This window comes from Centruroides sculpturatus, unplaced genomic scaffold (genome assembly GCF_000671375.1).
Source record: "Centruroides sculpturatus isolate CEXI.00-Female unplaced genomic scaffold, Cexi_2.0 scaffold1581, whole genome shotgun sequence".
NCBI classification, from domain to species: domain Eukaryota; kingdom Metazoa; phylum Arthropoda; class Arachnida; order Scorpiones; family Buthidae; genus Centruroides; species Centruroides sculpturatus.
In genome coordinates, this window is record NW_019385787.1 from 71,187 (window position 1) to 98,204 (window position 27,018).

Sequence of the window (27,018 nt, forward strand, 5' to 3'; positions counted from 1 at the left end):
TAAAAATAGAAAACCACTTTCAACCACTTTCAGCCTCATATCTCCCGCACCCTTATAGCTATCGAGACGCAACCACCCCTATGCTTGAATGGAGACTTGGGGCTACCACCACATACAAATGCATGGACGTGTGTGTCCCTATATTTCACTTTTCTATATATATATATATTATATAGATATAATGAAAATGTTTGTAAAAATATATAAAGCTTTTAAGATTTTTCATCTTGAGAAATTTGAAGGTATGGCAAATTTTTAACTTTCAATTTTTTTTAATAGTGCAACAATAATACTTTTATTCCTAGTTTAAAATTCAAGCTTTGCTTGCTTACTGCATTAATGTTTATATCAATAGAATGATTAGAAAGATTGTATGACATTTGCATTTCCTTGTTTATTGTAGTGAGTGTTAGTCCAGGTTTTTAATTTTTAACTTAAATCTTTTACTGTTTTATGATGGTCTTCTTTTTGATTGAATTTAAAATTTTCTTGCAATTTGTCATCCTGTTGTTGAATACTGCAAACTAATCCCCCAGCTGCTGAAACAATGGGGGATTGCTGTACAAGTGTGAAGAGGGGAGTGAACTTAAATGAACATTTTCAAGTATTAAATAGTCATGTGGAGACCATTGAAAATGTTTATTTTGCTCTTTTTTTCTTGTTGGATCATTGGTTTAAAGTGGTTTTTATATTTATGAAACATTCACAATTACTTGGTCAAAGATTCAATATTCATATTGCATGGAACATTTTTGAAATTTCTAACAGTTCTTTTAATTTCAGTTATTGTTGGTACACTTAATTTCATTTCAAATGTTCTCTGTTTCAAAAGTGTGCTGGAACCTCAGTTCCCAGTATAAAAATTACAACCTTCAGTCCTGCAAAATTAGTGCAGGACTGAAAAATTACAAAATTTCAGTCCTGCACTAATGTTTTATATTCCCTTGAGAAGTCTTCCTCAGGTGTCTTTATCAGTGAAAATTTGAATAATTGAAGATATTCTAGTTCTGGAATGCTTTTTATGTAGAATGTTATTTGAAGGAGTGTCTGCTCAATGATGTTTAATAATAGAAATATGTAAACAGTTGTACTTGTATGCTCTTATTGTGTATATAGATCATAAATATACACATCTATATACTGCATTATTTTATTTGTTTTCAGTCTATTTCTAACTTTCTAAACAATAAACTCTTTTGGTGTGCTTCAGGTTGTGAAACCTGAAGCACACCAAAAAAGTTTGTTTTTCATATTTGTGTTAATTTTTTCACCATCCTGTTGGGAGAAAGGTAAGGTTAGATTTTTTTATTTCAAAAACTTTCTTTAAAGAAGGAAGGAATTTCTGTAAATATATAATCAATTTAAAACTTATTGCATTTTTGTTAAATTTCTGATTGAAAATAATTTTTTATAATATGAACTACATTCTTCAATTCCACTTTGCTCATGTATAATTAATTAATTTCTGAGATTCTGGAATAAAGTATAGATAAGATAAAAGAAAAAAACATGACTATAACTATGATTTAAAATATTTAAAGATTTTTAAAGAAAATATAGTAGAATACTGATTATCCTAGGTAATGTGGACAGATACTACCTTGGATAGCCAAAAATTCAGATAAAACGGATGGCTATTGCTATTTTGGATTAAAAATTATGAACATAAAAGATTTATGATATCACTTTTAAGCTTCTTTTTATATCTTAGTGAATTTAATAATATCTAAGGACATCATTTATTATATAACTAATATAGGCACAATGTGACAATTTTGTAAGCCCATCTTTAATAAAAGAGCATCTCAAAACATTTTGTATGCTAATTTTCAATCTTTCATTGATTATGGATTGCCCATCTTGTCAATGGCTGCACCTTCCCTTTTACATAAGATTACTTATGCTGTGAATAAGATATATATCTTATATTTAACAATATGTGTAATTTGCCGTTCACTGCTGACTCTAATATTGCTAGAATTCATCTAGGCTTCCCATCTTTCTTCGAGAGAATTAAATATTTTGATCAATTGATATATTACAAATATATTAATGGTCTTATTTATCAAGATTGGCTCTCTCTCCAAATTCAATCAAGAAAACTTCACTCATTTACTTATGTTTTTACTCCTTTTTATCATCTAAATCTAACCCAATGATCTTTCTTCTACCGTATATCACAAAATCTTAATAAATTTGATGAATAACACCCCTTAAAACAAAAACTGCTTTTGGGGCTTTTGTTTTAAAGGTTGTTATTAAGGGTTTTGTTTTTGGGGGTTTTTGTTTTTGTTATTGTAGGAGGTGGAAATCAAATGTCTACTAGACTTTTCTTCTAAATGTAATGAAATAAAATGAAATAAAGTTTTTTAAGAATAAAAATATGTATTAGTGTAACTAAATTTTAATATGAATGAATTGTCTCACATTAAAGTTAAATAATAAAAGGTAATAGGAAAAAAACACTTTGTAATATTCATGTTACCATTTCAAATTTTCTTTTATGAATTACAGTATAAAAATAATAGAATATTCACATACAGGTTTGCCTCAGATAATGCATAACCTCGGTTAATTGGGACTTAGATAATCATAGTTGTACTGCATATACAGTTGACCCCTCCCATAACGCGGTAGATATGTTCCACTTTTATAAGAATTTCACATTGTAGGAATCCTTAAATACATGAGCCAATCACAGCCCGGCACGTGTGCAGTTTATGGACTATGGCTGTTTGAAAGGTTTTCTTCCATAAAATTAATCAATTCTAGACTAATTTGACCATTCCAAAACACACAATTTTTTGGGAATAATCCATATAAACTAAGCTATAAACAAAAAATTGTAGAATTACTTACTGAATGTACACCGTTCAACGATGCCATTGCTTAAGCTTGTTTTCGTCGCGGAGCAGTGCACCAAACTGCGGCCGTGTTTTCTGGTAAGTTATTTTTCTGCGAAAAATTCGTTGAACTTTGGAAACATCATTAATAGAAATTAATTTTTATAGCCATTGAATAAGAAATGTTTTTTTCACAAGAAATGTATAAAATTACAGTACTGTATGTATTAGACTTACAGTAACTAATTTATATTCTGTACAGACGATAGTAAACTCAACTTACGTGCCTACTCTCTATAGCGTGTAAGTAGTTCGGCTGCTTATTTTGCTCCATTATTGGTCCAGATTCGACCAATCCTGTCATGACACGAGTGGCAATGATGTTTTATGAGTCTTTTAGTGTCTTTATATGAATATGGTTGCAATTTTTTCGTCACAATATACGAATCCGCATTATATGAACCCGCATTATAGGGGGGTCAACTGTACAAATAATCATTGATCAAAAGAACTGTGCTCACCGTAGAAACCAAGTAAGAGATAATAGCCAAGGTAGAAAGTAGGCACAAGATGTCTGATGTTGCTAGGCAGTATGGCTTGAACAGGTCTACAGTAGGCACAACGCACAACCTTAGCTATGAAAGATAGATCAAGAAGTCTCAAGCTTTACTTTCTTGAAATCGTGTCAGTGATTATTCAACTAAAAATTGAATAAATTTAAAATGAAGATTGCCTTGTGTTGTGTGTCTGAACTATATGGTGTTAAAAAACGACCAAAAATAAAAGTCTCAAACTGCTAATGGAGTAATGAAAATCACATCTGAGAAATAGAGTATTTTAGAGCTCATAATGGAACTTGAAACTGATCTGATGACAGAAGAACTCCAAGAACTCTCAAATGAAGAATACCAAGAAACTCAGCGAGATGTGTTTTCTTTTGAAAAAGAGGAAGATGAAAGAGGATCAATGTCAACATCTGCTACTAAAGATCTTTTGAAGAAGTGGGAGGATGTCAGAACAACGATCATCCAAGTGGCATCGAAACCAGACTAAGGTGAATGGGGTTGGGGATCTCTACAATTACAATACTATTAATTACTTCTGAAAAATCCTGAAGAAAGGAGAAAAGCAATCAACATTGGACAGATTCTTTAACCCTCACAAATGGAAAAAAATGACTAATAAAAATGCAAGACTGCATATATATGTATTTTTACTATTACATATAAATAAACGTAGTAAAAAAGTATATATTTTTTGGACTCTCCAGAATGAATTAATAAAATTCCCATAAAAACCTATGGGTAAATCGATAATCAATTAATGAACAATTTGGATAATGAACAAAGTCTTGGATTGGATCATTTGTTAACCAATCACCCACTGTACATTGAAAATTCTGAATGCAGTGAGCCTCTGTGACCCTTCTTTAGACATTAATGGCATTATTTGGTATGCAATTGAACCACATCTTTATCCCAAGTTTTGCATAATTGAACAATTTTTTAACTTGACTTTATTTACTTCCATCTTCTGAAGTGTTAAATAATGAATACATTATAGAATTTAAATTAAGAGTATGAAATATTGATAAAATAACTGAAAGAAAGTTTTTAACTGAATTATAGCTAATATGATTCCAGATAGGGTTAGATTAGATCAGNACACGACCTGCTAGAACAAATTTTTCATTAATAACATATTTTTACTTTGTCATCCATAAAAAAATTTTTATGATAAAAATAAAAAATATGAAAATGTTGCTGATACTTCTGATCAAATTAGCTGATCTCTTAATCTGATTAGCTGATTCTGATCAAACAGCTGAGATGACAATGATACTTTGTAAAAAGATGATGCCTTGTTTAACTTAAATTAATATTAATGTGTAATACAGCACTTTTAATTGTGATTGTTGGTTATTTATTGATTGCTTTAATAAACATATTTCTCTTAGTAATGATAAAGAATAGTATGTTTTACATTAGTCCTTTGTTGCATATAGCACAGATTTGCATAATACAGCACTTTTTTGGAATGTAACTACTGTGTTATGAGGTATGCATTTATTTAATTTGAAAATTTCAATTTTTTAATATTTAAGTTAGCTGTATTGATTGATTTTTACTATATACTGATTTTCATTTGTATTATGTTATACTTTAGTTTAATGTAGTTTTTTAGTTATACTTGAATTAACATTACAAGTGTATTTTTTTAATAAAAATTACTAGGAGCTTTACCTCTGATAGTTTAACCATAGTTTTTTTGTATCATTTAAGTCTATTCACCAACAGAGTTGAGTTGAAGTCAATCAGCATTCATTTTACATTATGTATGTGAATTGTGATTGGTTAATTTCAGCTTTGACTCACCTCTTTATTGGTGAATACAGTAATAAGTGGATCTCTTCTCCTGTATATTAACTTATTAACTAAATAAATATATCATAGCTGACTTACCATTGATCATTCATTAAAAGAAAATCTAATTTAAAAATAATGTAAGCAAAGTAAGAGCTAAGTATTTTTAAAAAATAAGCATGATGCTTTAATTCTTACTTTATAAATATACAAGAAATGCCATGAGGTAAATGATAGTTAGCCCTTATTAACATTCCCTAGAAATTGTGAATAATATAAAACAGAAAATAATAATATATATTTTCTTACAAAACAATTTATATTTTTGGTAGTGACAATAAAGTAAATTTTCAACTTCAGTTATGGATGATTGATATCTACAAAAAGGATCATTTATATGTACAAAGGCTAGAAAAAAGAAGTATAAAAACAGCTTTTGTTCTGAAAATAAAAGGTATTAGCATGAAGAGAGAACTTTAGGATAAATAAGACTGTTAAAATAAACTTTATTTTGATAAACTCTTAGTTTATAAATCTTTTTTGTAGTTGAGGTAGATGTAGTCTATGCAGAACCTCTTCTATGGAATTTAATAAAAGGCAAGTTACAAAATTTATTTAATAATAGAATTTTAATAATAGAAACTTATTTAATAATTTTTGACAGAACTTTTATAACTTTGCTGCCACTTTCAATGTAGAAAAATGATCAAACATTTAAATCATAATCAACAATAGGTTGCAAAAACAATGATCATAAAACTGTTGTATAAACTCTCTAAGTGCAAAACCTGGGCTAACTTGCTGCAAGTGTAAGGTAGCCGACTGGGTGGAGATAGGGGATTTGAAAACCCACTCCTTGGCACCAGTGTAAGGTTGCCATCTTTTAGGTGGGATCAGTTAATCCTGTGTCAGTATGAACCTAAGGGAAGGTTGAATGTGGGCTGAGGTGGAGGAGGCAAATGATAACAAGTGTTTTCCAAATGAAAGCTGTTTATTTGGTAACATTTATGCTTACTTCAAATAATTGACAGTCCTTCACTTCTTTATAGTCCTTCGGAGAGGTGGAGAACTTCAAACTTGGTCATAGCCCTAGCAGACAAGATGAGATTGCTGGGTGAAGCAGATGATGAAGTGGTGTGGCGGAGTTCTAAGTTGTTGGCGATGACTCAACACAATACAGATCATGACTTTTTGTGGAATACAGAGGAGACTGTCCTTCGACCTTGAATTTCCAATTTTTATATGTTTACTCCCACTATCCATGTTTTCGATTGTCCCCCTCGTCTCATTCCTCACTTCCCAATTGGTCTTTGATTTGGTTTCAGGTGAAAACCAAGACCAACTTGAGTCATGGGAAAGGTCAGATTCGATATTGACACTTTATTGTCAACTATGCTCGGAGATTGTTGATAAAACCATAAGACTCGTGCTCATAATTTATCCCCATTACTTATGATTTCTGTCATCTGGGTACTTTAACGATCATACGCAATGATTTATATTGACATTGACAGATCGTTTAACATGTGTTGGAGTCATCCAAGATTCGTTGTTTACATTTTGTGCCACGTTGTTTACATTAATGGATTTTTTTTCTCTCTCTCCCGTATTTAGTCGATCATTATAATTTAAACATAAGAATTCTGTGATTTATGCAATTTTGGACCTCATTTGGGTCCTCACACAAGTGAACCTTAGTTTCTTCTGCTGTAATATATTACAAAATTGTCATTCATCCTTGAACATTGTCTATTATAAATATACTTGTCAAGTTCACTTTGATATGTGGATTTCTTTGTGATTACCAAAGGTTTGATTTTGTCCACCTTTACCATGACCACATTGTCTTATCCATTTCTTGCTAGTTTTAATGTTAGCCCAGAATTTTCTGTCCTTAAACTTCATTCTATTTCCTTGTAATTTAAGTGTCATCTTCCACCTAAAAAATTTCTTACTGATGTCATTCAAGCCTGTTATCATTGCTTCTCGATTTGGCTTCAGTTTCAGGATCTTTACATAATTGTGAGGAAGGTAAACTACATGGGTCTGTGTCTAATGGTCTCCAAAAGGAAGCTGGGTAGAGTGATAACTATGTTAAAGCCTAACAAAGTATGACTTTAGCATAGTCCTGGTGCAGGTGAACTGTTTCTAGAATATCCATCTGAACTTTTTAATATTTTCTATGGGATCTGAATGCTAGTTGTTCCTCCAACTTAATAGTGAGAGAATTAATGTTTAATATACTTGAATCACTGTCAAACACTTTATTTTCCAAGAGTCATAGTAGTGCATATCTGAATCTCTTAGTATTTCTGATGGCCTTTGATACACATCCTCTAACCTAGGAAGTATTGACTCATCTCTTTGTTAATCATATTATGTAAATTGACATGAGAAACATTGTTAAGTTAACATTCCTTCAAAAAGTCAAACATTTTTAGTAAGTTCTAAAACTAGTTTTTTATTTCTTGGCCAGTGTTGCTATGAAACTACTTGAATAGAAAACAAACTGAATTTATGATCTGTCCAATTATTTGACATAACATCTCATCCATCAAACCCTTTTATTCAAAGCACAAATGTTTTTATCTATTTTAATTGGTTCACTTTTAATAACACATTCAGATATGGAATGTTCCAATTCAATTTTTCTAAAAGGCATTTGGTATAAGCAAAATTTTTCATCACTAGAAAAGTTCAAAAACATTTTACAAGTCATTTTGAATTTTTAAATTTGAAATTTTGAAATGTTTCACTTTGTGTACCCAACCCATTATTTATGTATTCATGGTTACTACTACTATACTGATTTAATGTACTAATAAACACATTTGTACACATAATCAGCAAAGAAACATATATACAGTCGACCCCCCTATAAGATGATAGATACGTTCCATTTTTTAGGAATCCGATTTCTTACGAGTCGTGCCAATCACAGCCCGACACGTGTGAAGTTTACGGACTACGGCTGATTGAAAGGTTTTCTTCCATAAAATTAATCGATTCTAGACTAATCCGACTCAACATTTCCAAAATACGTATATATTTTTTGGAAATAATCCGTATAAACTACGCTATAAACAAAAAATTGTAGGATTACTTACTATTCGACATCGCCATTGCTCAAGCTTGTTTTCGTCGCAAAGCAGCACACCAAACCACGACCGATTTCTGATAACTTATTTTTTTGCGAAAACTTCGTAGAACTTTGGAGACATCATTAATATAAATAATTTTTATCGCCGTTGAATAAGAAATGTTTCTTTCACAAGAAATGTATAAAATTACAGTACTGTATTAGACTTACGGTACCTAATTTACATACTGTACAGACGATAGTTAGCATAAAAATCTCTGTAGCGTGGCGCCACGCTAGACGGTGGAAATTATATATTTAATTATAATTACAATAAGTTAATATATAATTATATATACAGTACCTAATTTATATAATACTGTCCAGACGATAGAAATCTCACCGTAGCGTGGCGCTACGGACGGCGGGAAAGTAGTCCGGCTGCCCGATGACGTTTAACGTAATTATAGGGGGTTTTTTACGGATACCATCACAATTTTTTCGCAGTTTTATAGGAATTGTAATTATTGGGACCGTAATTATAGGGGGGTCGACTGTATTTAATGAAAACAAACATTATCCCCCTTTTTTGAAATGGATATCATTAGATGGAATGAGAACAAAAAATCAAATTTTTTGTTTTATTTTTCATTAAAATATGTTTTTTTGCTGGTTATAGATGTGTGATTGTGTTTATATTTACATATGTATTAATTCTGTCAGTTTATATATAACACCTCAAAATATAAAATAAATAACCCTAGAGCAGTATATAATGTTAATCACAAAAGAATAATGCAAGGCTTTAACAGCTAGAATTTTTTAAGTCTATTAGTAAGAAGTTATATCAATTATAAAAATGCAGAAACAACTTCAACTGGTGTGGAATATCTTTTATAATCCATTAATCAGCCATGTCAGTTCTTTGTGATTAACATTATATACTGCTGTAAGGTTTTTGTTTTATTTCTTTTTTGAAGTATGTATTAATTCTGTATTGGTTTATATCTATATGTAAATAACTGGATTGCGTATGCAAAGTGAAAAATATTTGAAGTATTTCAAATTTAAAATAAATTTAAATATTCCAAACTTCATGTAAAATGTTCCATCAAACTTTTCCGACATTGATGATGAATTTTAGTTATACCAAACACTTTTTTAAAAAATACTTTAATTGAAACATTCTGTATCTGAATATGCTGTTATTAGAAGTATGGCCTGAGGAAGACTTATTAAAATAGGTCAAAAACATTCATAGTGTTTTGAATAGTTTGCTGGATAAGATGTTATGTTAAATAATTGGACAGATCAGACATCCAGTTTTGTTCTAAATTTAGAACTATACTAGCTGCAAGAACCCGCTTCGCTGGGTTTTTATTTGTATATTGGATAAGATGTTATGTTAAATAATTGGACAGATCAGACATCCAGTTTTGTTCTAAATTTATATATATACTAGCTGCAAGAACCCGCTTCGCTGGGTTTTTATTTGTTTGTACATTTGTGTGTAATATAGTTTTTTTTATATATAAAAGACTGTTTTTCTAAGTAATCTAGANATTATAGAATTTAAATTAAGAGTATGAAATATTGATAAAATAACTGAAAGAAAGTTTTTAACTGAATTATAGCTAATATGATTCCAGATAGGGTTAGATTAGATCAGGCATGGCCACCATACGGCCCGTGGGCCAGATCTGGCCTGTCTAATGAATTTGTGGCCCATGATCAATCTTTCAAAATAGCTCGATGAAAAATTCTGATGCCTAAAAAAAAAGTCAATTCATCGTGCATTTAGAGTTAACCCTCCATTACAAATTTCTTAAGTACAGCATAGTGTGTTGATAAAGCATGATAATGTGAGAAATGTATCTGTAATCTCTATCTACAATTCAGTCTCTACAGGGTGACACCACAATGAGATCTCGCACCACCTCAAAATCTTCCTAGGGCAACCTCTCGTTCAGCCCGTGGAAAAAGTTTTCTTTCCAATTCGGCCCGGGGGCAAAAACTGTTGCCCACCCCTGGATTAGATAATAGCTAAAGTTATGTAAATAAAATAAATTATTTCTCATATATAATTTATTTACTTTCACTTGCTTATAATTTGCTTAATAAAATTGTTTTTATTTCCATAGTGTAATATAGTATAGTCAATTTTATAAAATTACTTTTAACTTGATATTTTAAGTTAAATTTCATTATGTACAGTTTCCAAGTTAAATTTACATCTAGTTTTTATTGTATCAATAAGTTGCTGTTACACAATAGAATACATAGTAATTTTTTAAATATATATATATATATTTAGTTTTGATTTTCCTTGCTTAAATACTCCAAAAAATTGCTGTATGTAAAGACTGCTAACAATTCATGAAACACAGAACACAGATATTCAACTATATAGCAGTAAAATACTTGGTATGCAATTACTTACAATTTTTTAACTTGACTTTATTTACTTCCATCTTCTGAAGTGTTAAATAATGAATACATTATAGAATTTAAATTAAGAGTATGAAATATTGATAAAATAACTGAAAGAAAGTTTTTAACTGAATTATAGCTAATATGATTCCAGATAGGGTTGGATTAGATTAGGTCTGCATACCAATTAAGCAGACTATTGGAATATGTCAATTTAATGTTATCACTTTAAGATAAGAACACCTCAGCTGATGACAATAACAGACTAACATAAGATGATTCAATAAGATTACAATTAGTAAACATTCTAGTTTTATTAACTTTGATGATAAAATGATATTTTAATACAATTAAATATTTTTATAACTTGGAAGATTTAATAAGTAATTCATTTAGTATTGTTTTGCCTGTTAGTCTCTAATGGCAGCTAGAGTATAATTAAATTGCTGGCATTTCTTACTTCAAACTGTTCTGTTGTGTTAACAAGCAAATAATGATTAATGCTTAATTTATAATACTGATTAAGACTTATAACAATAACTTTGTATCTCAACAAGTGGCTGATAACAGTTATCAGCCATTTGTTGAGCTAATAGGTATTTTTAAGCTGTCTTTTCATGCTGTTTACTTATAAATAATGAACTCTCAATTATGATACGCAAAGTTTCACAAATTATGATAACTGAACTCTCATTATGATAAGCAAAGTTTCACAAAAGTATTTTAACTTACATTTTGGAGCATAATAATTCTGATAGCTTTAAACAACTGATGATGATATTGGATTACGCTAAGCAGTCTGTGTAAGAATTTCAATGCATTTCATGGAATAATTGTTCTTAATATATTAAAAAGAAATGATTTGTATAAATTAAGAACATTTTTTATATACACTTTTTAAATTTATATGTAATTTTGATAGCATCTAAATATTCTACTTTAAATTTATATTACAATTGATAATGAATAATTTATATCCAAGCATCAACAAATAAAAATAAGTCAATTAATATGGCGTATTTAACTTTAAGTCGTCTGAAAATTTATACTGATCACAAAATTTAATATTTTAAAGATTTTTATATGCAAAAATTATAATAATTTCATGGTTATTACTTTTTTCTTATTCTTTGTTTTTTTTAACTTATTTAAAAAACAGTGTAAATTTTTATTCATTTTTATCTGTTTAGGAGTATCATTAATTACGTTTTTTGAATCTTTTTATTTAATGTTTATTGCTCTGGATAATAAATTTACAGTACAATTATATCTAGAAACTGACTTATTCAGATTATAGTTAATTTATATTTGGTTTAATCATGTTCTCAATATTATTATTGCTTCATTATCTGCATTATTTTATCAACGTTTTAATTATTTGTTTTAATTTTTTAATTAGAACTAATGTTGTAATGAATTATACTGAAGTAGAAGCTAAAGTGCGTGAAGCCACAAATGATGATGCGTGGGGACCAACTGGTCAGTTAATGCAAGAAATAGCCCAAAACACCTTCACTTACGAACATTTTCCAGAAGTAATGGGAATGCTATGGAAACGAATGTTACATGACAATAAAAGAAATTGGAGAAGAACTTATAAAGTAAGTTATTATTTATATTTCTTCTTTTTTTGATTTTCTTATTAAATTCTGTAGGTGTGCACATTTTGTTTTAAAATTCAATATTATGTTAACTATATAAATGATAGAAGAATAATTATATATTACAAATATATATTAGAGAAAGATAAAATATTAAATTTAATCTAATCTATAAGGAACTTTATCATGCAAAATGTAAACAAAAAACTAACTAAACAAATATAAAACTGTTTTGTCTATAATATGATTGTGTTACCTTCATTTTATGAAAATACTTTAACAAAACTAAAGTAAGCAAAATGAAAAGTTTTTAGAATTGATTTATTAAGGTATTTTCAAAAATAATGATGTACTAAATATTACTAACAATGAAATACTAAAAAGGTTTTAGTAAGAAGAATTATTTAATTTGATAAATATTTTGGGGGTGAAAAAAATATTCTCTTAGATCAATACAAACACAAAGCAGTTTCATAACAAATGTAAAATGAAATGAATGGTGGTCATAAAACACTTTAGATTAAATTTAAAAAATTTAGTTTTTTTGTAACTATTCAAAGTTACTCATAAACGTAGATGATTTGCATCACACGAAAACATAAACAAAATAGGATACTTCTGTTTTTATATTTATCATTTAACTATATTACAGACCAAAGTGCATGAAGGCTGGTGTTTATAAAAATCGATTACAAAACTTAGGTGAATGAATGTCTTTTTATATAGATAGGAACACTTGAGAGATAAAGATGCCATTGCTTTGGCAAGGAAAGTTATAGTGAAGTTAGATGGGATCACCCTTCTAGATTCAAAGATGTTCCAACTCCATATTAGCATAGAAATATTTAATAGCAGTGTTAGAGAATTAATTGAATATCAGGAAGGTGATGGTGTCTGATCTAGATTCTTAGAGTATGTTTTCATTTGTTATAAGGTCTATCATTATTATTTAAAATGTCCGTAGTGTCACCATTTTCACATAAATGCATTGTTTTTGGTATAAGGATGCATAGTATCTTTTTCTTTCTGTTATTAAGGCTTATATTAAACTAGAGGACCATGCTGCTGATACTTTTGTAGATTCTCGAAAATTGATTGCAAGGCCTTTATGGTTTGCTTTACAAATCTGCCAGGCTTCCACATAGTGCCATCCCGTCCCAAAGGTCCTGCCACCACCCCTTGCTGTACCTGCGTGAGCATACCAGCAAGTCCCTTTGACTTTATAACCAATCCGCTATCTACTAGACCTATGCACCATACCCATAAGGTCAACCAGTAGATTTTTATTGGTATGGTATGATCATGCCAACACCATGTATGCACCATAAAAACATAACCAAAAGTCGTGCATACTACACCGCAAAGCAGTGCCTTTCCCGAGCAGGAGGGGAAACCAAATACCTGTAATAAAACCAAGTAATAAATATAAAACCATAAAAACAATATAAATAAAAACATAAATAATAAAACCCAAATAACATATAAAACCATATATAACTAAAAATAAATACCATTTAACAAATAATAAAACCAAAACTGGTGTGCCCAGGCAACCATAACCTATCTTAGAAAATAAACCCATGTAAAACTCCAAAAAAAATATATAATAAAAACCATATATAATAACCAAATGTAATATAACCAAATATAATATATATATATATATATTATATTTGGTTATATTACATTTGGTTATTATATATGGTTTTTATTATATATTTTTTTTGGAGTTTTACATGGGTTTATTTTCTAAGATAGGTTATGGTTGCCTGGGCACACCAGTTTTGGTTTTATTATTTGTTAAATGGTATTTATTTTTAGTTATATATGGTTTTATATGTTATTTGGGTTTTATTATTTATGTTTTTATTTATATTGTTTTTATGGTTTTATATTTATTACTTGGTTTTATTACAGGTATTTGGTTTCCCCTCCTGCTCGGGAAAGGCACTGCTTTGCGGTGTAGTATGCACGACTTTTGGTTATGTTTTTATGGTGCATACATGGTGTTGGCATGATCATACCATACCAATAAAAATCTACTGGTTGACCTTATGGGTATGGTGCATAGGTCTAGTAGATAGCGGATTGGTTATAAAGTCAAAGGGACTTGCTGGTATGCTCACGCAGGTACAGCAAGGGGTGGTGGCAGGACCTTTGGGACGGGATGGCACTATGTGGAAGCCTGGCAGATTTGTAAAGCAAACCATAAAGGCCTTGCAATCAATTTTCGAGAATCTACAAAAGTATCAGCAGCATGGTCCTCTAGTTTAATATAAGCCTTAATAACAGAAAGAAAAAGATACTATGCATCCTTATACCAAAAACAATGCATTTATGTGAAAATGGTGACACTACGGACATTTTAAATAATAATGATAGACCTTATAACAAATGAAAACATACTCTAAGAATCTAGATCAGACACCATCACCTTCCTGATATTCAATTAATTCTCTAACACTGCTATTAAATATTTCTATGCTAATATGGAGTTGGAACATCTTTGAATCTAGAAGGGTGATCCCATCTAACTTCACTATAACTTTCCTTGCCAAAGCAATGGCATCTTTATCTCTCAAGTGTTCCTATCTATATAAAAAGACATTCATTCACCTAAGTTTTGTAATCGATTTTTATAAACACCAGCCTTCATGCACTTTGGTCTGTAATATAGTTAAATGATAAATATAAAAACAGAAGTATCCTATTTTGTTTATGTTTTCGTGTGATGCAAATCATCTACGTTTATGAGTAACTTTGAATAGTTACAAAAAAACTAAATTTTTTAAATTTAATCTAAAGTGTTTTATGACCACCATTCATTTCATTTTACATTTGTTATGAAACTGCTTTGTGTTTGTATTGATCTAAGAGAATATTTTTTTCACCCCCAAAATATTTATCAAATTAAATAATTCTTCTTACTAAAACCTTTTTAGTATTTCATTGTTAGTAATATTTAGTACATCATTATTTTTGAAAATACCTTAATAAATCAATTCTAAAAACTTTTCATTTTGCTTACTTTAGTTTTGTTAAAGTATTTTCATAAAATGAAGGTAACACAATCATATTATAGACAAAACAGTTTTATATTTGTTTAGTTAGTTTTTTGTTTACATTTTGCATGATAAAGTTCCTTATAGATTAGATTAAATTTAATATTTTATCTTTCTCTAATATATATTTGTAATATATAATTATTCTTCTATCATTTATATAGTTAACATAATATTGAATTTTAAAACAAAATGTGCACACCTACAGAATTTAATAAGAAAATCAAAAAAAGAAGAAATATAAATAATAACTTACTTTATAAGTTCTTCTCCAATTTCTTTTATTGTCATGTAACATTCGTTTCCATAGCATTCCCATTACTTCTGGAAAATGTTCGTAAGTGAAGGTGTTNATTTTAAAAATTAATATTAATGATAAATAGATTTAGCAAAATAAAAACTGATGCCACCTCATGTTGAGATTACATTTGCAGTATGCCTCCTTGTTCTAAACTTGTTTACCAATGACCAAAATTCTTTTGTATTTTTTGTATGTTGTAATTGTAGCTTAATCTTGGTTTGAAATAACTTTATCTTAGCTTTGCACAATGACTTATAACTTTTATTTAATTTGCAATACTCTTCTAACAGTTCTCTTTATTTTTGCAAAATTTTCGTAATGAAATATTTCTTTTTAACCTCAAACAATTCAAATCAAACCATTGTTTATCAAATGGCTTTAATGAACTAGTCATTCTCAACGTTCCACTTTCAGTTGCTGAGGTCAATAGCATTTGTAAGAATTCTGAGTAAAAATCCCACACACCCAACAAAAACCTCGTCTTCAGTAATTTATGAAATGAGGTGACTGTCAAAACATATTTATTGAGCTTATCCTGGTTCCATGTATATTGAGGTTTCCATAGTTTTTGCTTGTCTCTATTTTTTCCATGTTGAAATTAAATATCGCAGAAGTGGGAAAATGGTCTGAACTGAATTTGTCCAAGATTTTAGTCTTTCAAGTTGTCCAACAGGTTAACATTTAATACTACCAAGTCTATTACTGACATACCATTGAAGAAATGAAAGTGAAATTTGCTGGATAGTCAATTGTGCATTGGCCATTTAATATATATACAGTCGACCCCCCCCCCTATAAGATATAGATACGTTCCATTCTTTAGGAATCCGATTTCTTATGAGTCGTTCCAATCACAGCCCGACACGTGTCAAGTTTACGGACTACGGCTGATTGAAAGGTTTTCTTCCATAAAATTAATCGATTCTAGACTAATCCGACTCAACATTTCCAAAATACGTATATATTTTTTGGAAATAATCCGTATAAACTACGCTATAAACAAAAAATTGTAGGATTACTTACCGAGTATGCACCATTCGACAACCCCATTGCTAAAGCTTGTTTTCGTCGCGAAGCAGCACACCAAACCACGGCCGATTTCTGATAACTTATTTTTCTGCGAAAACTTCGTTGAACTTCGGAGACATCATTAATATAAATAATTTTAATCGCCGTTGAATAAGAAATGTTTCTTTCACAAGAAATGTATAAAATTACAGTACTGTATTAGACTTACGGTACCTAATTTACATACTGACAGACGATAGTTAGCGTAAAAATCTCCGTAGCGTGGCGCCACGCTAGACGGCGGAAATTATATATTTAATTATAACAAAGTTACAATAAGTTAATATATAATTATATATACAGTACCTAATTTATATATAATTTATATAATACTGTCCAGACGATAGAAATATCTCCGTAGTTAGCGCTATGGACGGCGGGAAAGTAGTTCGGCTGCCCGATGACGTTTGAGGTAATTATAGGGGGTTTTTACTGTTTTTTACGGATACCGGTCACAATTTTTTCGTAGTTTTATAGGAATCATAATTATAGGGGGGTCGACTGTAATCTGTGATTTAATCAATTGTAGATAGTTTTTTTTCTCTGTGGTTACACACCTTGAGTTTTGTGAGAATTTAAAACTTAACCTTTATTATGGTCGTAATATTTATCTGATTCCTCTCCTATTCTTGCATCAGTGTCTCTATTACGAGTATTTCATTGTTGAGAGAAGACTGTATTAAATTTTCTAACTCATTTAATAATTTATTATAATGAAGAATATTTAAATAAGCAAGGATAATGCCAAATTGGTTTGTTTCAATAAATTTTCAGAATTGAGCTTGACTGCTATAAAGTAATCAGATTTCAGTAGCACCTCTGGTTGTCCTAGAGCACAAGAAATTGCTAGGATTAGTTCTCCTGATTAACTGGACCTAATGGTTTTCTTGCTAGTTGTTCTAGTATAAATAAATTTGGATTTAAAACTGAAATCAATCTCCTGTAAGAAAAAGTCAACCAGGTTTCAACTACAGCAATAATGTTGTAAGTTTTCAGAATCTGAACAAACTCTTGATTTTTTAGATTTATACTTAATAATCCCTGGCAGTTCCAAGAAAATATTCCCAGTGTAGAAATATTAACAAATCTATTTGCTTTTTGAACTTCTATTAAACTTCTGGGGGCTATTAGTCTCAAAAAGCTATCTTCTGCAACTCATTAGTTTCCAAGTTACAGGTAAATTTTTCTCCGTCAGTTATCAAACAGTTGGCTCTTAAATAGGCATTTTTATTCAAAGATTTTGCCTTTATAAAATGAGGCAAAAGTTTTTTGTCTTATCCTGAATCTATAAGTTAAATTGTCAAACTCTGACTTTAGAATAAATTTGAATTCCTTGAATTTGTTTTAACTTTTTGAAAATCAATCTTTTGTTATTTAGACCACTTCGTTTCACTAATATCAAACTAGTTTTTGAAATTCTATAGCAAGTTTTTGGAGAAATATATTCTCTATTGTTTCTTTTAATTAATTTAAGAAATTCTATAACGTTGTTTGTCAATTCCTCATCATTGTGCATTAACCCAGAGATGACTATATCATTCTTTTTTAATTCGTTGTGAAATGAATCTAACAAAAAAGATTGCATAGAAAAATTGTCTGTACATACTATTTTAAACATTGTTAACTCTTCAATTTTCTGTTCTGTATGGGTCAAATGTTCTTCATGCTCTTTATGCAAATTATTTAACCAATCAAATGCAGATGTTTACCAATGGATGACGAAACTTTTCTGTGGGGGAGGAAGGAGTGTGAGACATTGGTCTGGGATTCTGTTCCACATCTCCCCTCTCCAATAAAATAAGGATTAACAGTAATGATAGTAAATAAAATAAAACCATTATAAGCGAAAAATTAATTATTTCAAATTCTAACTTAATACAAAAAAAACACCAAGTTTGAACTTCGCAAAAAAACGCACTAGCTTCGCAAAAAGCTTAGCTGAACACACAGCGACCCCCTAAATGAGTTGAATAGATAAATTTTGGATTCCTTATCTGTTTGTTGGCTATTCCTTAACTTCTCATATTCTTCAGTACAGATTTAGATCTGATCTCTCAAAAAACGAGATTCTCTACAACTATTACTTCATCTAATACAAGATGGCCTCTGCTGTTTCCTTATTATGACAATTATAAATGAATTTGAGAATGTATGCTACACTCATTGACTGAATCTCAGAGGATTCCTAAGAATATCTGACATAATATCAGATAATTGTATTAGAAATCTTTCTAACTGCACTGAGTGTTCAAAGTCATCTGTTACTTGACCCTGCTTATTTGGCTAGTCTTTGCCTCTACTTTGTAACCACTCCCACCCTAGGGACCTATTCTGTTGTATCATCAAGCTAATAAATACAATCAACCATGTCATTGTCATTTAATCAATTGTGAAAATGCTATTCTGAGCCGTACATTTCATTTTTGGTTCCAATAGACTCCTACAAATAACTAAGCTTTTCTTATCGATTATTCTCAAGGTGCCATCTCAATATGGCATGACTCTATTGCTAACAGGAAAAATATGATATACAGGGGGCAAGACACTACTAATTTTAGGCAGAGAGCATATGTTTTGAAATTAAATAAAGTAAAAATGATTAAAAATCGTAGCCTGGCATTGTGGTGATGTTACTATAAATATTTGCTCATTTAACATTTTCCTGACAAAGCATCAAACACTGCGTGCAGCTTTATTGTATTGTGCTTCTCTTATTACTACTTAATGAGGAATCTGTTTCTTTCTCATTTGCATATTTTCTTGGCACCATTTTGCATTATTTACCCTTTAAATAATTCATTGACTGTAGTGATTCAGTATTCTTTGTTTTAATTTCCTTGTTACTATTGATATATTTAATTTTCTCAATGCTTCATTATAGTTCACATCCATTTCTTCCTTAAGATCATTCCACAACAAACTTAGTGTAACAGTCTATTTTCTTTTTCAAACCTTTTCTTGACCTTGGTCATATCCTTTGTTCCTACTTTGTCTACCATATCTATTCTTCCTAAAGTCCATGAATTTAATCTCTGTTCATTTGTCAATTGCAGTCCCTTAGTTGCCTCATGTAGTACAGTAACACCAGTTATTCCTACTGAAATATTTGATCTGCTGATTTTGAACCATCCATCTAAACAAAGGTTTTACTGCTGATAAGTTTTTGGTCAGACATACACCCAGGATAACACCCTCCAGCCACTCCCGCTGTACCCTGCCCAAGGTATCCCAGCAGTCTAGTCCGCTTTTCTTTCTGCCACCCTATCTACAATTTTGTTCTCCTTATACTTATGTATTTTCTTGGGTGTACATTAGATCTTTTGTTAATTAAGTTCTTGTCTTATTTTGCTTCTTTTCTTTAGAATGCTTCTCATAACTGTTTTCACTTGCTGGAAGTGTTGTTTTCCCAATATCTTCTGTATGTCCGAGTCCATTATTTCAGTCTTCATGATAGTTCCATTAATATATCAGCTTTTCGTCTCTCTTGGTCATATATGGGACAGTAGAGGAGTGTATGGTCTGCATTATCTTCTTGTCCACATTCACACACAGAGGTATCTTCCAAGGCAAAACTTTGAAGCTTTTGTTTAAAGTCACCATAGCCTGTTAGGAATTGAGTTGTATAGTGGTCGCTTTGTAGCCACTTCATCCTTTACTGGTTCTTGATGTTGTTGGGTAGCCAGAACGTATGACGTCCTTTAGTTGTTGTTGTCCTCTTTTCCTCTGAGGTATATGTCAATTTCCCGCTTTTTCTCTCGCTTGTTCTCACTTGTGGATGCTTCACCAAATTCTTGGCCATTAATCTCAAACTTAATTCTGTTTCTTATATTATATCTGGCGTATGCTTTCCAGATTTTGTGCTCTATTGGTGGAGCGTTCACTATCACCTGTAATGGTGCCGCTGAACAGGTTTTATATCCTTTAAGTACACTCAGCAGGAGAGTTTGTTGGGCACTTATTAATTTCCGCTTGCTATGGGCATTTAACTTGTCTGTGCATGCTGCTGCTGCATAGGTGCTAATAGAGATGAACAGTCCTTTGTAAATTGTGAGCACAAACTATTGTTGGGAATCTCAGTTCTTGTAATAGTCTCAGATTGGAGTCAAAGACTAGGTTCCACATGTTAGGGCCTAATAGTGAGCCCTGAGGGCATCCATGGTATAGTTGCTTAGTGATGCTTATGTTATCATCGACAATAGTGGCTTTACGGTTGTGGAGATAATTCTTAATGAGCCAATATAGATTTCCAGGACATTTCCGAAGTATTAATTCATCCAAGATGTTTTGGATGTACGATGTCGAAGAAAATTCTGACAACCTATTTCTCTTTTGTGTTTTCCATAACTTTTCTCAGCCTGAGGATGGTGTCAGTTGTAGAGCGACCTGACCTAAAACCGTATTGGTTATTCTCAGTATTATCTTGTATATCTGTTTTCAGTCGTAACTGTATTAGTCCTTCCAGCACCTTTCCCAGAAGTGGGAGGAGGCAGATTGGCCGATAGGATCTAGGGCCGCTCCTGTCCCTGTTTCTTGGTTTTAGTATGGTGATTAGCCTTCTTTCTTTCCATTTTGCTGGGAAGATACCTTAATTTAAGTAGGCGTTGTAGCCTCTTAGTATCTCTGCTTCTATTAACTCATAAGCTTCATCTAAAATGATCTTTGTGATTCCATCTATTCCTGGGGCTTTGCCCCTTTTCATACGTGTTATTACACACCTTAGCTCAGACTCTGTAAATGGGGCACTGACAGTATCGTCTCTGTAACTGTTTGTCCGCCTTCTTATTTCTTGTTGCTCAGACGATTCCTCTTCCAAATTATCTTGTTTGAATAATGAGTCCAGAATATTTGAGGTGGCTTGCCTCCAGTCCGTTGCTTCAGACATTCCAAGTCTTATTGGGCCCAATGTCTGAACTCTTTTAATTTTGCCGGTTTGGATTTTGTACGGCAGTCCCCATGGATTGGTCTGCTTGTGTCTGTTACAAAATGTCTCCAGCTCTTCTGTTTGGCTTCAGATAATGCTTTCCGAAATTCTCGTTTATACTGGTAATACTCAGTTCTTAGATCTTTCCTTCTTTCTGGGTCAGTTTCCTGTTGATATGTACAACTGGCCTTATATGTTTTAGATTTTAATATTTCAAGTTCATTATTCCACCATCTTTGATGTTGCTTCCCATTTTGTCTTTTTGGAATTGCAACTTTTGCAGCCTTTTGAATTGCTTTTTCAATAGCATAACACTGTCGCACTGCGTCCATACCACTGCCAATGTCAACTACTCGTCGTTTTTGGATTTCGTTATTTAAAATAGCCTTGAATAACCTCCAGTTGGTCTTTTCTGTATTATACTTTCTGAGCTTCGTTACTTGAGTCTTTTGAACTGTTGACATAACTTTGAATGTAATGACGTTATGATCACTGGAACACTAGTCATTGTGGACAGTCCAATTTTTCACGTGTGGAAGTACAAGTACACTTGCTGTAAAGTACTATATTATTTTTCCGACTTTTCCAACGATTATCGACACTACTGCGTGCCGGAAATAGCTGTTCCCTAACGGGTACTTTACACGGATTCGCGTTAGTGTGCCAGGCCTGGACTTTAAGCGTGCACCGAAATTAAATAATGACAGTTTGTCAATAACAAAATCGAATATTTAATTACACTTCTAGTAATAAACTATATACAGTATTTAGTAAAAATCAAACAATAATTTATTCAATGAAATTCAATAAGAATCAACCCGACAAAACTCAAATCAATCTATTTCTAACTTAATTCTATTCCCCTTTGGAATTCGACAAAAATCAAAGACTTAACTTATAAACAATATTTCTTATAAATTAAAGATCCTAATCGTCACCTCAATATACTAGGAACCTATTTCCTCAAACTCTCAAAACTTTCTATAATCGTCGATCCATAAATCGAATAACTTCAAAATCGCCTTGGAACCATTTGATCCTATCGGACACCTCTCTCGTTCACTGCTACTAAGCTCACCAAAGCTCGTCGCTATCAGGCGACGAGATATACACCTCGTTTATCTTCACTTGAGACTCGGCATTTATAGTGTGAGGTGATGTCACAATTCTGAATGAGATCACTCTCCTCATTTACATACTTAACGCTAACAATAAACTTTTTTCGTTTCTCTGGCAGCCTATTTACGACAATTACTCGTTAACCTTTTACATTATTCTTTTTCACAATTTTCGGGACGTTTTTATTCTTTAAGGTTTAGCGAGTCCCTAATTCGTGCTTGTGGGGTCTCCCCCCTTTTCTCGGTGCGGGCTTACTTTTTTCCGCTCGGGAAGCGCAAGTGTGCGCGAGTTTTTCTGTGCCGCTTTTCTTTCGTCGGTGAGTTGGTTTTTCTTCTATTTTTAACTTACTAAGGTGAATGGTGAGGAAACCTTCGTCCTAACAAAACATAAGCCCCAAACAAAAATAGAATAATAAGCAAAATAAAAGTAAATAAAAATAATGCTCGGACTTTGGTTCCTTACATTGCCACTGTTATATCAATATTGGATTCTCCTCTTCCTGAGGAGAATATGCTCACCTGACCTGGTACATTGATAACTGTCAGCCCATGAGCTGCTAGGAGTTTCTCTCCATTGGTGTCTTTTCTGTCACCACCCCATGTTGGGGATTTTGCGTTACCCCGCGTTTTTTTATGCAGCGAGAGTGTAGCGAAATGACGTCACGAGCAGTATTGGCCAATTAGAAACCAGTTTCAGTGTGTTCGCTGTAAAGCGCTTCTCGAGCGCTGCATAAAAAAACGCGAGGTATCTGTCTACACACACTATAACTCTCTTGTTTGGGAGCTTTCTGAGGGCTGAGTCAAGTCTATCCAGTCCCTCTTCTATAAGGGCACCAAACTGGAAGTAAGTACTGATGATGTAGAGATCATAGCTTCCTTGGATGATTTGAACACAGACGCAGTGCAAATTGTTTATCTGAGATAAATCCATCACGGTAAGGCTGTTATTTACTATAATTATTCCAGCCCAAGGGGCCTCATTTCTGTTGTTTCCTTGGATGATTCTTGTTTTGATGCTATATCCTACAATGTTTCCAGTCACTGAGTATGGTTCTTATATTGCCAGGATGTCTGCCCGGTAATCGGTCATCGCCTGACGAAATTCTGAAGTTATAATATTTGTCCTCTGCCGCCATTAATCTGCATGACTTTTATGTTTATTAGGTCAGACATACAGTTGACCTTTTTATAACACTGTTGATAATTCCGTTTTATATGAATTCCATGTTGTACGAGTCACTTAGATTTTACAAATACATGTGCTGGGCTGTGAATGGTTCACATGTTTGTAAAATCTAAGTGACTTGTACAACATGGAATTCATATAAAACGGAATTATCAACAGTGTTATAGAGGGGTCGACTGTACTATACTTCAGGTGACTACTGACCAGTACAGGTCTGCTTCAATTATAATGTCTGTTGGCAAGTTTTGTTCATATGTATCCATTGGAGAATCTACCAGCTTTACTCCTCTCTTTCCTTTTGTCTTTTAGTATGTTTTCTGGGTAAGGCTCAGTAAGATGAACAGATGTTTTCAACTTCACTTAGTGTCATGTCCATGTTATTTGCATTATCTAAACCAGTGATTCTCAACCTTTTTTCATCACAGTACACTTTTAATAATTAAAAAATTTGGCAGCACACATTGTTACTTTGGTAAGTATTGCAGGACAACCAGCAACGTCATAACAGTGATTTTTAAATGCAGTTGGTTATTTAGGTCATGTTTTCTAAATACATTGGTAACTACTGGCAGTTACCAGTAACACCGGTTACAATTTCCAAACGCACCCTAGGAAGGTAGAATTAATTGAACTACTTGTCTGATGTTGCTTATGTATGGGTATTCACAGTGGCAGCACACTAAAATGTTGCGGCACAGTGGTTGAGAATCGCTGATCTAAACTATACTGACTTAACTTGTTGCAACATGTTTTGTTTGCATTGTAGTAAATTATCCAAATCCACAAATTATTGATAGTTTTCCACATATTCACATTCCAAGCATTTTCACCAATTTCTTTCCAATAAAACTTTGCCAGCTACTGCCATCCACTAAATGCCTGGTTTTTGACTTCTCTATCCTTATCTCCCACAATTACTAAGGCAGACGTTTTGAGTATAAACCTCTCCTTGTTTCTATCAGTTACTTAGTGGTATTCTCAGTTACCTGCCATGCTTGGTTCTCTCCCACATTGTGTTTATTTTTTCTAAACTTTCCTTGCATTTTTTGATAGTATAATATAACTGTGTGTGATTCCAACAACTTATACTCTTTCCCTCTGACATAACTGACACATGTCCCTCCTATAAACAATTAAAACAATTTTTCTCTCTCATAACTCGTCCAACCTTTACTTGATTGTTCTAATACAACAACTTTTTCCAAATGATTCTCTCCACAGAGGACATTCCTTACAATTAAAAAATCCGTCTCTGGCCAAGTCACCTTTTCTCAACATTTCAGTTACTATATTGAGTGCAGCTGGGATGGCTGCATTCAATATAGTGACTTCTCTTCTTCCCCTTTTTTGATATGTTAACTGGTTTTGTCTTGTCTCTTCATTCAGTGTTAAGTCCTTTTCTCATCTCAACTTTTCTTGTTTGAACCATGTAAATTTCATTCATAATCACTTATCTATATATATCATAGTATTGACTTTAAGTAATAAAGCATGATGATGGTAGAACTTTTTAAGAATTATAAAATATAATTAATTGTATTTTATTGTATACTGTGCTATATATTCATTTGAAAAAGTTAAGTTAATAAANCATATAATAAATTATATATTACCCCAGTAAAAAGTATACAATAGGTATAGTAAAACCCATGTTAGTATTAAAATACCAGGGACCATACATCAAAATATGTATAATACATCCCTTAAAACTAAAATTACCATATATAAATATGCACCATAAAACCATAAAAAGCCATATAAATAAAAACCTAGGTTATACACCGACCCTTAAAACCAGGAATTTTGAAAACTCTAGGCTTTTGAACTATGTAACTAGTGATGATGAGATGTTCATCTTGTGATAGGAAGGCAACTAACAACTGTGCCAAAGCATAAATTGTCAGCTGGGCAATTCACTGAGGAATCAAATATGAAGAGTATAAGAAGAGTGTAGCAATGACTTTATTGTTACACTCCAGGATGAACACATGGTGTTGGGGTGATGTTATGAAGGAGTAAGGTTGGGAGAAAAGAGTGGCATGGAAGTGTGGAGGGAGAAGACATGCCAGTTTTAATTAGGAATTTGTTGAGCTTTTACCTATTGACTTAATTTGTGTTGTGTGTTAATTTTTTTTGTATAATCAAACAACCTTGTTGATTTACAGTGGAGTTATGGTGTTAACTATCTTTGGATCTCAATATGAGAATAGTTATTAGAGCTACTCTATAATAGGAAAGATTTTTTGTAAAATCTCTTCCCCCCCATGATCTGGAAAACATACACTGGTTCCTCTCTCCTGGATTTCTGACTGCAGATAGTTTAATGAAATAAATACAGAGTGATTTCAAGTTATCCAGATTTAATAAGCTAGTATAACAAATTTGTGTATTCAAAATATTGTAAAAATTTAACCCCTTTTGTAATTTTGTTATTTATGTTTCCACATTATGTAAGCTGCTGATGAAAAATTAAGGTTTACAGAAATTGGAGTAAATAAAAAAAAGTCATCAGAAAAAAAAACTTCAGTGAAATCACTAATATTTTGTTGTTACATTTTTAAAGTACATTATATTTTATTTGCTTCTTAAATGAAGTTAAGACTATTTACAAAAATATGAAATTTTTGAGTCTATCTTAATCCTTTTTTACACCACCCCAGAAGTAACAGTCAACATGGGTTTTTTTTCTTTTTGAAGAATATACTTCTTAAAAACAAAGGTAAATAAACAGTAAAAAACAATTCACAATGTTAAAAACGATCAAGTGTCAGCCTTCTGTTTTAGGATCTGACACTTTACATTAAAAACATGAAGAATTCTTCTCACCACATTGTCCTTATCCATTTTTAACTGCTTCAGGCCCTCTGGTGGTAGTTACGAGTTATCCTTACTTAATTTGCATATGGATACAATTTCTGTAATTACTCAGGATTTTTATATTTCTTCTTAAATGAAGTTAAGACTATTTACAAAAATATAAAATTTTTGAGTCTATCTTAATCCTTTTTTACACCACCCCAGAAGTAACAGTCAACATGGGTTTTTT

General features: G+C 31.7%; 1 protein-coding gene across 1 annotated transcript in view; it reads left to right on the plus strand.

Annotated features, from left to right (window-relative positions):
* LOC111642141 (clathrin interactor 1-like) overlaps nt 1–27,018 on the plus strand; it is a 90,111-nt gene that overhangs the window by 24,500 nt on the left and 38,593 nt on the right. Inside the window, exon 2 of the mRNA XM_023388418.1 lies at nt 12,115–12,316. Within this exon, the coding sequence (XP_023244186.1) occupies nt 12,115–12,316 (202 nt within the window). The remainder of the gene's footprint in view (nt 1–12,114; nt 12,317–27,018) is intronic.